The 16,887-nt window shown below is 26.5% G+C and overlaps 2 protein-coding genes across 4 annotated transcripts; one reads left to right on the forward strand and one right to left on the reverse strand.

Moving 5' to 3' along the window:
* Positions 1 to 2,223: 2,223 nt before the first annotated feature.
* LOC111042374 lies at positions 2,224 to 3,751 on the forward strand. The gene is made up of 2 exons (XM_022326964.1): positions 2,224 to 2,659; positions 2,853 to 3,751. Exons 1-2 carry the CDS (start codon positions 2,556 to 2,558, stop codon positions 3,220 to 3,222), a joined length of 474 nt encoding a protein of 157 aa, XP_022182656.1. The 5' UTR covers positions 2,224 to 2,555; the 3' UTR covers positions 3,223 to 3,751.
* Positions 3,752 to 9,177: 5,426 nt separating this feature from the next.
* On the reverse strand, positions 9,178 to 15,584 carry LOC111042392 (nuclear cap-binding protein subunit 2-like). Of its 3 annotated transcripts, none has more exons than XM_022326985.1 (6): positions 15,448 to 15,584; positions 13,765 to 13,972; positions 11,081 to 11,212; positions 10,582 to 10,763; positions 10,059 to 10,235; positions 9,178 to 9,559 (listed from the first exon to the last, which is right to left on the reverse strand). In XM_022326985.1, the coding sequence occupies exons 2-5, from the start codon at positions 13,933 to 13,935 to the stop codon at positions 10,064 to 10,066; spliced, it is 657 nt and encodes a 218-aa protein (XP_022182677.1). In that variant the 5' UTR covers positions 13,936 to 13,972; positions 15,448 to 15,584; the 3' UTR covers positions 9,178 to 9,559; positions 10,059 to 10,063. The 3 variants fall into 3 exon arrangements, with proteins under 3 accessions (XP_022182677.1, XP_022182675.1, XP_022182676.1); XM_022326983.1 differs by having other exon boundaries at positions 9,179 to 9,559; positions 15,229 to 15,584; XM_022326984.1 differs by lacking the exon at positions 15,448 to 15,584 and adding an exon at positions 14,783 to 15,174 and having other exon boundaries at positions 9,179 to 9,559.
* Between the last annotated feature and the right edge of the window lie 1,303 nt (positions 15,585 to 16,887).

Below are 16,887 nucleotides of genomic sequence, written 5' to 3' on the forward strand. Positions count from 1 at the left end.
ATGATGGAACGTATTAGTGTATATTACTGTATTACAGTAGAAATTAATAATTTACTTATTCAAAAAACTAACATAATAAAGATGTATAGTCGTATAGAGGGTTGAAGCTTTATGCACATTTTGATTCTGAGAGAATAGAAATAGTGAAATAGAATAGTGATGAATAAATTGATTTTACAAAGATGTGTTTTTATTTTTTTTGTCTGTCATCACTTCTGGGGCAATAAAAAAGCTTTAATTTTCTACTTCAGCATCATTTCCGGTAGGAAAGCAAGTGTAGTTGATAATTTTTTTGTTGAAAGTGAAGGTAAAAATTAAAAATTCCATGTATTTTCAAAAGTATTGGGAATACAAAAACTAAAGAAAAGAAAAACAGAGATCTTTACGTAAGACTAGCTTTTATTCGAATATATGTGTAATGTGTATATTATATATTAATATTAATATATATATATTTTTACCAAATATTTATATTTGTATTTTCTGTTCACCATACGATTTTCAAAATATTTAAACTATTTTTAAGCAATTTATAGGCATGAGAAAAAAAATGTTGATATTTTTTTTTAGAATCGTTGTAGAATTGTAGATAATAGTAAAATATCCATTCATCAAAAAAATTAAAAATTTTATAGACGGTCTCTCATAAGTTTTGGTTAGCTCCTTTGTTGTCGGTTGAACAGGAAAAAAAAGAAAGTTTTTGTCAGTAGAAATTAAAAATAAATTAGCTTAAAAACTAAAATTATTTATTTTTAGAGTCTGAAGTTGTAAAATTTTAACTCACTGGTGTTGAGATCTCTAGTTATCTAACTTCTCTCACTCAAATCAGAAAGGGTTTCCATACTGGTGCACCTTACTCCCCAAGTAATTCATGTTGTCAAACCTTAGACTTAGTAACCAAATTTACTAAATATACTTTCATTTAAAAAAATAAATATATATTTTTTTTAAGTTTGAATTTAGACAAAATTAGATATTTAAAAGGAAAATAACAATTTTAGTTAATTTATTTGTAATTTAAAAACATTATTCGTGGATACTTGAAACTTTTAAAGCATATGTTATTATATTTTGAAATGCAATAAGATTTTAAAATGCAACGTTTTTGGCAAAAATTAGTTCAACCTATACTGTAGATATTAGTATAATGTCTTAAAGTACNCCACCTAGACAAGTTCTATATATTGCTTCTAAATTATATTAAAAGCTGTTAAAATCTAATAAATTAATATACAACATAATAAAAATGTACAAATTTAGTAAAAAAAATTAAAAAAAATACAGTAATATGGTATAAAAGTTAGAGCGAGACAGCTAGTAATAAGTAATAACTAATAATATAACTGTGTTCCGGTATTAACACATTTTTTTTAACCTATATTGTGTTTAATACAATAAAATACACTAAATTTATTAATTAGAACAAAATATTGTTTTAAATTACTAGTAAGATTTAGTGGCATCTATATCAGAGGTTCCCAAACTGTGGGTCGCGACCCAAAAGTGGGTCGCGATTATACTTTTGGTGGGTCGCACTATTTTTTTAAATAATACAAAAATATAATCATCTATTACTTTTCGTTGATGTTCAAAGTTCAAATTCAGTTTTATCGTCAATCCTTATCTGTGAGTATGACAATTACGAGTTTACCAGCGGCCGTGTCAAATACTATATATTATACTTATTATACATTTTTTTCGTAATTACATAAAATGTAATAAAATTGTTTAATTTTCTGTTGTATGGTAAAAAAAAAAGGTCATTCATTGATATTGTGGGTCGCTATATTTAAAAAAAAATTCAAAATGGGTCGCACAATAAGAAGTTTGGGAACCTCTGCTATAGCATATTATGACAATGATGGTATTGATGATGATTATTGTCATTTTATAGTGACATATATACTACTATCGGTCCTTACTATCGTTTTATCGGTCACCAATTTAAAAATCGTGGGAAATAACTCGTCAATATTTTTGTTATCGCTGCAGCTCGGATGATGGCTTACGACAGCAACGATCGCACACCGATTATAGATTATACAAATTTAAAATTACCCAGATATAATACTTCAGTCTGTCTAAAGCTACGAGATTACACAGTTCGGCTGTGTTCATTATTTATATATATATATATATATATATAACAATTCCACGTTTTTTCTGCTTCATTTTAAATTAATATTATTTTTATTATTTTTTTACTAATTGAAATGTCGCAATATCAAATAATAAAAATCTAACAAAAATGCGGAAAAAGTTTGTTTTAATGGCCACATGTATACGAAACATTACAGTACGTTAATATCTAATGTTTGGAGGTGCTCCAGTCTCCAAGGCATCAAGTCTCAAGTGTCCAGGCAAATTAAAAACATCGAAAGAAAATGATACTGAAATACCAATAATCGATAAAGCACATACTCATCCTCCAGACACGCATGAAGTTGAAGTCAATAAATGCTTAGCGCGAATGAAACATAAGGCAGCAACTACGTCAACAAATCCAGATTTACTGTGAAGAACTTGGAAGCTTGGATAATGAAACTCGAGCTAGGATGCCACCAGAAACAATCACTAAAAGAACTCTTCGAAATCAACGGTCAAAAAATAATTTAAAAGAACCCAGACATTTAGAAGATTGTATAATCATTAATCGAAGGTAAGTTGAAAATATTATATTATTATTTAGGCAATTAAGTCATTAATTAATTAAATCGTTATAATAGTTGAATACAATTTAATTGATTGCTACCCATACCGTTTTTTTAATATTTCTAAATATTATAATAATATAATATATTATTTAATTACTATAAAACATTTTTATTAATTATTTTTAATTTAAATTATAGCTGTATAGGTGACTGGGCACTCGCAAATGATGGACTTAGATTATTACTAAAAGATAGTATAGAAGATCAATTTGAAGACAGAGTTATCATATTCGCCACTGATGAAGGGTTAAAACATCTCACCGAGGCGGAAACATGGATGTTTGATGGTAACTTTGCATTGGCACATTCTATTTTTCAACAATTATATGTAATAAGAGTCAAAATTCATGATTTATATATAACTAGTAACTACAGTATATTGTTTGTTAGAAAAAAACGCAAACTACTTATGAATATATGTTACAATCGTTACTTAATGCATGCCATAATCAAAACTTGTACCCAGACCCTATTAATGTTCATATTGACTTTGAAAAGGCAGCTATAAATGCAGTCACATCTATATTAGGTGAACATGTAAGTATAAAAGGTCGTTTTTTCATTTAACGCAAAGTACTTATAGGAAAATACAATGCCTTGGTTTAGTAAATTTATACATGGAGAATGAGAATTTTAGTATGTTTTGTAGAAAAATTGATGCTCTAGCTTTTTTACCTATTGACGATGTTCCAGCTGGAATGGACTACATGAAAAGTAATATGCCAAATGAGGCTAGAGAACTAGTGAATTATTTTGATCAAACTTATATTTCGGGAATAAATAGACCAATTGGAATTTCACGGCCAGGTAAAAAAACTAAATTTCGAAATATTCCCCCAATCTTCCCACCTGCTAAGTGGAATATACACGAAACAACTATTAAAAGTGCAGAGCGTACTAATAATCAAACAGAAGGATTTAATCATCGATTTTCTAAACTCGTTGACTCTAATCATCCCTCTATTTGGACACTGATTAAAAAAATTAGATTAGAGATAGATTCAGATAGCACTGAAATAGATCAATTTGATATAGGTAATTTGCAACCAAAAAAAAAAAATATATATATGAAAGTATATGAAAATATGCAAGAAATTTTATTTTTACTGTGTACAAGATACAATAATAATAATGATGATAAATGATAATTATATCGAACAATTCTTAAATACTATCTACTAGCTACAGCTTATCACATACGTTTTAAATAAATACATTTGATTTAATTTTTTTAACAAACTATTTTATACATAATATATTTGTAATGCCTAATTATTTTTCGATTTTAATATGTAACATGTAATACCTTCACTTATGACTTATTATACTATTATAATATACATAATATATTTAACTAATGAATTATTTTTATTTGATTTTTTTAACAAACTATTTACTGTTATAATTTATACCTATAATAATAATAATAATTGGTTTTCGCTTTTTTTTTCCAATACGCTTTTTTTCAATTTGATTTTTTTTCCTTTGCTTTTTATTCACTTGTTTTTTTTCCTAAACTGTAAACTGACAGACCATCTTCGCTTATAGAATCGTTTTTCGAATACAATGATTTTATATCATTGAAGTAAAATTTAACACACCAATTACATAGCGAGGTCACTGGATACCTACTGCAGTATTCTACAGCAGAACAGTAACCCCTTTTTTATTTATTTAAGTGTTATTTAAACTTTATAAAAACAGCTGGATGTAAATTGAAAAAGAGTTTGAAAACGGTAAGCTAATAAACAAATACCTTATTGTGTTGGTGCTCTTGATGTAAAATATTAAATCATAATATGCACTTGTGCACCAAGTAGGTTTACTTAAATGAAGGCGATACTTATCTGCAGTCTTGTTTAATATAAAATATCTATGTTTGTATATCTAATTTGTATACATCTATACGACTATACATAAAGTAAAAATAATACCATGTGGGGTTAAACACCAAACCCCTCTCTCACTGTGTGTACACCACTTAACGTGATGCTTACTATATTTGCACTTATATGAATATATTGACACTCCGAGTAGATGTAGTGTGGCAGTGTATTCAAACCATATGTAAGCTAGAACCACTTTGAACCATATCCTACAAGAGCTACTTCAGAGTATATGGTTACATTCTTTTATAGGAGCTAATGAAGCTTTTCCCTTATCACCTTGATTGATGAGTCCACACTCTTTTAATTAAATATTAATGCCTACTTTTTATATAGACTTGGCAGAGCAAGAATATGTATCTACAATTTTATATAATATTAGGTATTAGTAGGTATTTAATATTTATGTATTCTTACCTAGCATCACAGTAAAATATTAAATCAAAATGTACTCGTTACTATAGAATTAGAATTTTATTATAATTTCCTGTTAAAAAGTGTTAATTATTCGTATATTAAGTAATACTTAATGTTAGGTATTAAGGTATTGTGTCTATATTGTATATAGGCTTGGTTCAGAATGTCTTGGATTTATCAAGGTATTTATTGAAAATGAACTATTCTAGGAATCGTTTATTCAAATAAATTTTGTTCGTACATACTTTTTAATGTTCAGACAATCCATATAAATTGATACAATTTTATTAATCTGATCATTTCAAAAAACCATGGAATTTTAATTGTTATGGTGTCGCGTGTAAGACTCTACTAGGTTCTATAACCTATGTTGTGATTCGTTAAATGGAGTTTGTCAGGTAAGTGATCATCGGTTCATTTCGGTTCTTCATAATTATATTAATACTAACTACTAAGTATTATTGTTAATATTTAATAATAACACTTGACCTGGGAAATATAATAAATGCACAAATTATTCTCGGAGATGATATGACATATTTTCGCGAAAGTTTTTTGAATGAAATATATATTGCCCGAGGTGGTATTTAAGAAGAATTTTGAGTAGGTAGGTTGTCAAATATTTGTGAATGCTAATCAATCACTATTCGGTTCATCGACCTTAGTGCATAAATATCTATAGTACTTTTAGTAAAGAATTATGAAAGAAAATTTTTTTTTTTTAAAACAAGTTAGCTCCTGATTTAATGAGATTTACTTACACTTTATGGTGCGGCATTTAATTGAACATTATTTATAGTGGATTAATTGATTTGTTATTTCTACAATTACGTTATTATACGTAGATATGTTGATTTTTTAAGTATAAATTAAATGTGCACGATGTACCTGTAATTGTCCTGTATAATATAAAACTGCCTTTTTTTATAAGTATTATGATTAAGGACATCCATGTAGTAATTACGGCCTACGGCAGCGTATGTTTTAATCAAACCTAACTTTTATTATTATTTCTTTCTTTTTTATATATTATAATATACATTATACATTATATAGCTACACCAGTGCAAGTTGTTTAATTTATATTTAAGTACCAATGTAGTATGCACTATGTAGACACACGACACTTATAATATTACAAAACTGTTTTTGTTCTTTGCAGGTACCTATACATAACTGTATTAGAAAATTAGAGTAATGTAAGTTGTAACCGAAAAAATATTTATTTAAACTTAAAAGGCTTTTTTGTATTTATACATACATCGTTACTTTAGTTGGTATAGAACCTCACTGTGACTAACCTACTACTTACTAGCCCTCTGATCTTGGTGGGTTGTCCGCGTAGCTCCTTCTATGTATTATTTATGGGTGATTGTACTAGGGGGGAAATAGAATATACTGAAGATGAATCCCCCATAGCCTTTTTTTGTTTTACCATTTTACATATGAGAGAAATGTATCTTCAGATGAGTATTTCTATAATATTTTAGAAAAAACCTTCTGTATTTAGGTACCTGGTAGTTGGCGTTCAATAATAATAAATTCTGATTCTAAAAAAATAAACATGAAATATAAAATATTTTATAGTATTTACTTTGTACTTTTAATATGTGAGCAAATATTATACAGGTAGCCACATATTATTTTTTTTACGATAATAATACGCAAGATTATTTAAATTGATACCTATATCAAGACAATTTAAACATCATTTAAATTTACAAAAAAAAATGTTTACTTTCAAACTCGAATACAAAATAAAATATAAAACCGATGTCATACCCTCAAAAATATTATAATCTAAATTTTTATGATCGGCGGTTTTACTCCAAAATACTCGAAAATCATAAAAAATTATTTTTGGTGAAATGTTGTATCTATCATGTAGCACGCGAGTCTGAGAAAGAAAACAAATATTGTGCTGACATCATCTTAACAGATTACGCATTGGTTTTTTTTAAATGATAGAGTATTTTGCGGAGCAGGTTTAAAACATAGTCTTATATATGAATCCATCTTCTGTCCACCAAATATTGAAAGATAAAATAAGAATAAACTGGTTGCACCTCTATTATCTCATTTAGTTCTAAACTAAGTTCTATTAGTCTATTACATAAAAAAAAACAAATAATCGAAAATGTCATTTACCTATAAATAGTTCAACACAAATCAAAATATTTTGAAAATTGTATGGTGTATTAAAAATGGTTACACAAATATACAGTAAAAATTGCATGTATCGACCGTCATTTTTGTTTGAATTACACTAAAAACCAAAATCGATTTTTTTCAAAAAATGGTTTTGTGTAAAATTTCCCATTTTTCCTTAATTTTTTGTTTGTTTTTCCTGTTGCTTTTGAAAACTACTGGGAATTTTAAATTTTGATCTCCCGAATGCACCAATTAGATTCACTTTCCTACCAGAAACGCTGCTATTTAAGAAAATCGAAGCACTTTTACTGCACGAAACCGTGATAAACAGACACAAATAAAAAAAAAATTAATAAATAAATAAATAAATATAAAAACACGCTTGTACACATCGTTGTAAAATCATTACATTCATCGCTCCTCTCAGAATCTAAAATGCAATAAAATACATTCAACACAAAAAATGCAATAAAATACATTTAACACAAAAATGCAAAAATGCAATAAAATGCAAAATACAAAAAAAAAATTACAAATTCTTAATTGTCACGAATCAAATTTAGTTTTTGGTTAGAACTGTATAGCACTTAAAGAAAAAAATGCAAGTCACCAAAATCCTAGTTCTAGTTATCACTTATCACTCAGTAATTACTAATTAGTAACATACTTTGGCATAAATCACATTATGGTGGTAGTGAAATAGGTCTAACCGACTTGCTACACAAATTAATGCATTGTTTCTATAAGATAGGTATTGTTTCATAAATTGCATTCAATAGAAATTTACATGTATTTTATAATACTTATAAGTTTAAATATTTTAATAGCAGTTTAAGAATAAATAATTATTATTACAAATTTATTTGTGTTATTAGTAATACTGTTTTGAATAATAGATAGGTAGGTCGTAGGTACCTATATGTATTTAAATAATTTTTTCCTCAATTATCCATTATCTCTTTATATCGTTTTACCTTGGATATTATAGTTCTGAAGTACTTAACATAACGAAAGTAGAATATCTAATACAATTTAAACAGTTCAGATTTTAAGTAGTAGTGTAATACCTATTATTGCCTACCACACGGTGGGTAGTTATTATTAATAATAAGTCTTCTATATAATATTATTCATGTATATAATTTTTTTAACTTCAACTTGATTATAGACATTGTTATAGAAACTAAAATTTTAAAAATAAAGTTGATTTTGCAGTTGGTAAAAATGCGGTTATCATGTGTACAAAAAGAGAAAACTTTTTTTTTTCCAATTTACACATTAGGTGAATTTATTAATATTACTTAATAGTTGTTAAGGTTGCTGGAGCCGGCTATATAAGGGGGGAAAAATGAAGCAATTTCTAGTTAGATGGCATGGCTGCCTTACACATTTTAATATATATCTACCGTTATTCATAGTGCCCTACTACCATTATCTTTTAAATATTTTGTACTTATAAAATACTTAATTATCACATCTACTTCAAATTGCATCCATTCCGCAGCTGCAAAGCAATATAATATATTACATAATTATAGAGAAAAATTTAGAAAAATAAAGCCCATAAAATATATGTGTAGGCAACACAATGATATTCCATGCACAACATTTTTTTTTACAACAATAAATTATTTTGTTCACAGTGACTACTTATAAGGTATACATGTATTATACTCTTTACATAGTATTTAAAGGCTAATATTTTCTTGATTTTTGATTTGTTTAGTAATATTACTTCTAACTGTATGAAAACAAAGACCACAACAAAACGAGTAAAAAACATTATGGGTAGGTAGAGAAACTTTCTCAATACTGTTAGTATTGTATATTAGCTTAGTATAATTTAAAATGAATGAAAAATATGACTAATATAGTAATACCAAACAAAACTCTAAAAGCAATAATTATATTATATAATTACTATAATTTTATTATACTTGAAACGTATTAAAATATATTAAAAACATTAATTTCTATAAAAACAAACTCGTTTTATTTAAACTTAAGCAAATTACTATAGTACAATAACATAACAATTCTGTTTTTCACCATCTTGGTTGTTGTAAAAAATATAAAAATAAAAAAGTGAAATGATAAATTAACACATAACTATATCTAAGACAAAAGTTAACAATTTCATTATAATGTATATTAATATATAAAGTTTTGTGTCATATTTTAAAAGGCCTCATTAGGGTGACACAAAAATAGTTGTTAAATGATACTTTCTCATTAGATGGTAAATTCAAAAAAATTCAAAAATAGAATATAAATATTTATAAAACAAAAATAGATTATTGAGATTAAAAATTGCACGTAGCAAAAAAAAAAAAATGCTCTCTTTATAATAAATTATAGTCCCATTTTTTTGTTCTAGAAATGAAAATCTATCTGAAAAAATATTAAACAAATAAATATTGGAAAATACAAAATATTTTGATATTTTTCATACATATTAAATACCACTGAGATTGTCTACCATATTAATAATTTAAAAACAAGTATCAACATATTACAAAACAAATATAGAGCAATCTGTGTACTCTCAACAATCATTTTTATGCATTGTAAATGATGTTGGCAGATTAATTATTCTCTTTTGAGATAGAGTATAGTTTCAATAAATTTAAGAATAATAGCATGGAGTTAGTTTTTTTGTTATTTTTAATTAAATAATATGATTAAAACAAACATCAGGCAATAATTGTTTCTTAATTTTAAGACCTGTCTGGCCTGTTAAGCTTTTTAAAGTGACCCGCAAAACTAATATTTTGATACTTAATCCCAATATCTAAGCTATATATAATATAAATATATCCAACATAACAATATTGCAAATAAAACAACAAATAAATAAATCAATAGGTAATAAATAGTTCATAATACTAACAATATTTATTTTTGAGTAGTTGGATGCACATAGGACCTTTGTTGATTTCTCTTAACGCGTCTATATTGACGTCCTTCAATGAAGCCAGCATCCCAATCTACTACTAGAAATTTTCCATCTAATAATGCTTTATTCATAGTTTTCATGCAATTTTCGGTATCAGCTCTAGTTTCATATCTAAACATAGTATAAATGTTAATTAAATACAATTCATTAGGCAGTAAAAAAATCTTATTATATCTAATTTTACATGCAATGAAAATAAATAGTCACTATTTTAACTGTTTAAAAATAGTAGGTCTCAGATTTCCAACAAATTGTTTTGGATGTCATGAATTATGTTATTCATAATAAAAACACAAATTAAGTGATATATTTTGATAACATGTCTAAACAAGAGTCCAAAACTCACCAAGTAATTTATAGTTAGAAACTTCAAAATGCATTTTCCATATTTTTTGGTACAACAATTGAAATTTATTTTAAAATATTTATATAAGTATTAATAATTATGTGTACATACTCAACAAAGCAAAATCCACCAGGACCTAATGTTTGTCTATCCAATCCCATGATGATGGTTTTTATTTTTCCTGCCTCTGAAAATAGCTTATGGATCTCCGCTTGAGTTGAAAGCAAATTTAAATTACCAACATACACAGTAGTTGATTCTACAAGCTTTTTTGAATAATCTGTGCGAGAGCCCTAAATTTAAAGAAAATTAAATTATATATTTTAATAATTAATATTGTTTATTTTAATTAAAATAATTTTATAATCAATTAACATTCAGCATTCGAAAAGTATCAAATCTTTCAGCAATAACTACAGACATAAATAATGTTTCATAGTATAACAAATTAAAATTTACTTAGAATAGATAATCACAATTTTGAAGTTGTTAAAAACATCTGTTTAAGAGCAATAAATGCCATCATAATACCAAATCAATAACTGTTTTTTAAATATTAAGAAAGTTATCTCTACAGCTAGTACATAGAGGTATAATAAAAAGTACATACCTTGAACTTATGATCAAAATACTTGGATAGACCAACATTGTCTACATTGTTCAAATTGCGTTTAGCAGGTGGTACATATAACTTGGTTAACAATTCTTTACTTCGCAAATTCGGAACAATATTATTGTTTACCTTAGGGACCATTAAAATTTTTTTTATTATTTATGAGACAAAATATTTAAATTAAAAACATTCAAGTATAAAAATATATTATACTGTCAACTTTAGTATCTAAATAATATTATTATTATTTTGTATGTAAAAAGATATGTTTGTAATATCTGTACCATCAATAATTATTCATCAATATCATATTATATATTAAAAATATACTATTGGAAGGGAAACTAACTTCTTAGCATTATATTGTAGCATAAAATTAATGAATCAAGATTCAAGAATTTAATAATACTTAATGAAAATATTTTTTTTAGATTTTTCAGAAACAATAAAAACAACATAAATATTATATCATACACCCTTACACATAGTGATTTACCAAGCATGTGCACCATTTTTCCTTTAATAATTAATTTATTCAAATTCTAATTTTTGGGATTTTTAAATATACTCAAAGACCATATTTTCAAACTCTTGAATTTTTTCATATTACTTAGGGAGTGTTCAATGTTGATAAAAACTTCAGGTTTTCAAATGAGAACCCCTTCTTTACTGTAAATTAATTTGTGAACATTTTTTTTGAAAATGTTAATGTACTCCATTCAAAATTCAAAAGAGTTTTAATAGTTTAAAATTTGAATTCAATTGTTTCTTAGTTACTCATTACTATGGACCTATTATCCTTAGAACACAAAGTTACATAACCCAAAAACTACTCGTACAAATTTTTATTTTTATGCCTGAAATTTCAGAAAAATTATCTGCTGTATAATTTATAGTTGAACAGGGGTTTATTAAAAATCTCAAGAATTTGAAAACATGACCTTAAAATATATTTAAAAATTAAGAAAATCAGATTTTGAATAACTGTATTATAGAAGAAAAAAGGGGTTTACATGCTTGGTGAATCTCCTTGTGTGTTAGAATTAAATAGGTAGATAATAATAACAGGTACAACTATAAAGTGACCAGATTTTCCTTTTTATATAAGAAAGTTTTAAAAAGAAAGCATTTAAAAAGTCTATCCCGGTATCCCGACAAAAGTTTTCGGGTAGCTTAACTGTCTTTTTTTAAAACTTGTCCTATTTTTAAACTTTTTTAAATTATTTATTTTTACAAGCAATATACAATCTGTATCATTTGATAATGTTTAAGAATATTGGCTAAAAGTAACAAATATGACAGGTTATTAACATTATTTTGATAATGGATGACACTTCCTGTGATTACTAAATTATTAAAATCATTTTTTTTTTTTCTATAACGCTTGCCACTGTGCATTAGACGTCTTGGGAGATTACCAGGCATGGTAGTGAAGTTCAATTGTTTGATAAGAGGATTTAAATAAGTACTTAGGAGGTTATGGGATATTTTATAGAAACATTTAGATTCATCACTTATTGTTTTTAATTTTAAGTCTGAATGTGGAGAAAAATTTGAGACCTGGGGAGGTGCATTTATTAACTCTCTTAGAGCAATGTTTTTAAATGTTTGAATTTTGTTTATGTTTGATTTTTTTGCATTACCCCGTTATCTTACCCATAGCTGCAGACCATATGTCCATATTGATTTGAGTGGACTTTAATACTTATGCGGTTTGATACCCATGGGATGTATTTATTATTACATAATATAGTTTTTAGCATGCATAGACGATTATTTAAATCTAGTCTTTTAGTTCTCATATGGTGGACCAAAGCAAGTTGTTGATAAAGTGTTAGACCAAGATATTAAACTGTAGGAGATTTTCATACTTATAAAAAATATGTAATGAAATTACAACTGCAATAATAGACACCAAGGTGTATCAACTTCTACTAGAGGTTAAGTATATTAAATTAATAATACATGATGATTTGTTATTTTATTAAAAATAGACATTTTAATTCATCCCGTATATTATTATTTTATAACTGGCAAGTGGCAACCCTATAGTCTGTTCAAGATGAAATCGGTACAAGGAACATAGCCACACCTATGCATAGTAGGTGGCCGCTTGTACCAATCTCATTCTAAACAGACTATATACAACTATGTACTAAATAATAAATGTGTTAAAAAGTATACAAATTTGAGACAAATTTTGAAAATATATTAATTTTCTTTAATTTAGTTTTATTCTAGACTAACTTAGTATGATTTAATTTAATTAAGCAGAAAATAAAGTTGTAATCCAACATCATTCAATATATTCAACTACCTAACATTATCATTATAATTTTTTTCAGTGCTTAAATTGTAAGAGGAGGAAAATATAAATATATAAATAAATTTCATTCTATTACTTTAAACATCTTTTATTGACAATTACATCAATCAGTTTGAAATTTGAATAGGTACAATTCTAAAGATTTAGTACCTAGTTTATTACATTTGAGAATGTGTACAAAATACAAAAATTATTTAGTTATTAAATAATGCTAAATGCTTATAATTTATAATGCTAATAAAGGATACAGTTTACACTGTACATATTAATACCCATCTAGTAACTATTGATACTAATAATATTCAAACAAACTTTAAAATTAATTTATATGCCTTGTAAATAAATACATTTTTACCTTTGAATCATTATTGTTCACACAATTGGAAGTATTATTGTTCACTGAATCTACAGTTTCTACTTTGGTTTCTACTTTGGTTTCTACTTTGGTTCCTACAAATCCATTTCGCAAATGGGGTGGTCTATACGCAGCGCATGACCGTATTGATTCATTACAATTGGAAGGCATATTATTGACAAATTGTAAGACAACAAAATAAAAATATCTGAAAATATGTATTAATTTTATCAATAGGTAGTTAAATGAAAAAAAACTTTAATTTAACTTGTTAAAATAAAAATAAATAAATTAGAAAACCACTAGCAACGGTTAATACTAATAATAATTTAATAATTTACCATTTTATTAGATAGGTAGTTTCAATTTTGTTTTTAAATTAATATTCACTGTCATCAACTACAATATTAGTGATACACAAATTTACATGCCTATTATATTTAATTACTAAATGAGGTGTTAATGTGTTACAATATTACTAATATACAATTAGTTTAGTAACTACAATCAATTTTCAATGATGATTAAAATGTCTAGAATAAATTATTTTAAAAATAACATCATGAATATAGACAAATTTTCACATTTTAATACTAAATATAAATCTATTATACAAATTAGCCTATATGGGTTAGATAATATAAAAACAATGCAGGCCAAAACAGTTCTATTCTGATGGATACAGCCTCAAATAACATTATTATTAAACAAACTTATAATTGTGTACGTCATATTGTTATTAATTTTAATTTATAAGTTAGTAAGTTAATTGTAAGGATACACTTCAATATTCAATTAATAAAGTAGATAAAATGTGCCCATATACACAGCTAAATACTTGAGGTTTGATTAAAATGATCTAACTCGAAACAAATGAATTAACTTCTCACAGAAAAAGTACCTTTTTAGGTCTCAAGATTTTATATAATTGTTTTAAGTAATCAATTTACAATATTCGTATTCGTATACGCGTCATAATGACACATTATTTAGTATCTACTTACTAAATATTACTTACCTACGTATGAAATTCTAAAATGGTAGTCAAAAAAATGAAGAATGAAAAATATGGACGGAAAATTAATGAACGCGAGCAGCTAAAATATGACAAATGACAAATGAAAAATGAAATGTACGATTCTCCAATGAAATTACTATAAATTATAAGTTATACAGCTGTCGGTCGTTTTTGGTACGGATGTATGGTTTTTAAAATAAAACATCGATTAATTTATATTTTCCTAACCTCAATTTCGGATATAATATTGACATTTGACATCCGTATTCCGTATACCTATGGCATACCTAATGTTGTTTTAAAAATATACAACCCGAGAATTGGTACCTAATTTTATGGAAAAATGTCTGTAGATAATAATATTAGTATTAATTTGTTTTAAATAATATTAACGACATTTTTGTCAATGAACAATAATTATTTACACAACTAAACGAGTTACCTACCTATTTTATAATACTGAATATGATAATAATATATAATATGAATTTTCGACGTAAGTTCTAAGGAAGACACATGGGTACCGTCATAGTACTGAACTATACGAATGACTATCGTGGTGAACTGGTGAAGGGAGGCTCGCAATCGACGGCAACGTTTAACCGGTTGGCACTTTTTAAATTGAAAAAATTCATTGAAAATGTAATTATTTGAAAACAAAATACCCGCATTCGCGTGACTCCGAGTCTCAAAATATAAATTTGAACGTTGTTTTGTATTTTGTTGTACGTTCGATCGTGTCATTTTTCGTTATCTAAATATCTAATCAGTAATCTACGAGCGGAGTGCCTAAGCGTTGGGAAACAGACTGTATAAAAATAAACGTTCAGCCAACGAGTTAATTAATATTGTGGTTTATACTTTTATCACGTCTTATTACAACTGTTAATATCATGAGTGGGATTCGCGGGGTGGTTCAGAGAAATAGTGAATCGCTACACATCTCTCATAATCTTGTACTGTCGTGTCCGGTGTCGCACACTGTATCTGCAATTATTAGTTACAACCCATTACCTTTATGGCTACTATATAATATAATGGTTTAATCTCGTAATCGAATTTACGAGTAGGCACAGAGAGAATAATAAGCTCACTCCCGATATAAACTTAATAATATGTATTATGTATTTAAATAAGCCCATCGGCCATAGCTATTCGCTTCTGTTTAATAATATATTTGTTTGAAATAAAAAATCTGTGAAACTATTGTGTCTTGTAACTTTGTCCATAAATTTCTCATTTGAAAGAATAAATAAATGAGAACCTACTTTTTTATTATTTACTTTATTTAGTTATTATGAAGATAATATTATTCGCAAAAGTTGAACTTAATTAGTATACTTAGATATGAAATTATTACACACCAGGTATTAATTTCACATTTCACAGAAACATTGTCTGAACAACTGCTGCATAAAATATATTTATTATTCATATCTAATTTTTGCTATAATAATTCATTATCAATAAATACCTATTATATCTTTATTATCCTATACCATATTATTATCTATAAATAGGTATATTTGTATCTTTTTTAATTACAGCATATTTCATAAGGCCATTCAATATAATGTAATCTAATGAAATATTAAATTGTAAATTTGTAACAATCAATTGTTAGATTCAAACTGATTGCCGCTGTTTTGAGATGTCTACTTGTCCAGTTGTCCCGATGAACTTCGAACAGGACTATAATTTACTACTACTATTATGTCACTAGACACTAAGGGACGCGTTTTGTTGCTTTTTAATCCAGTCATCAGAGTCATCTCCTTGCTATAAAGTATAAGAATTAACCTATTTGGCTGTACACAAAACAAAAATATAACAATATTAGAATATTAAGATTTGAGACCAAAATTAATAACAATGTAAATTTTTAAATAACAGTCAAGTTTCAATAAATTATCGTTTGCGGTAAGCAATAGACATAATATCATTGTTGTGTACAATTATGAAATCCACAACGTTTCCCACATACATCAGTCATCAATACATCTTGTCCAGTGTCAGTTTGACATATAAATGCCTTAAGCAGGGATTTGCCGGCAATTTGTATCAAAATGTACCCTTGGCTAAGTTATGACCAGAACACCAGGTTG

The sequence above is a fragment of the Myzus persicae genome, unplaced genomic scaffold (assembly GCF_001856785.1).
Source record: "Myzus persicae strain clone G006 unplaced genomic scaffold, MPER_G0061.0, whole genome shotgun sequence".
Taxonomy (NCBI): Eukaryota; Metazoa; Arthropoda; class Insecta; order Hemiptera; family Aphididae; genus Myzus; species Myzus persicae.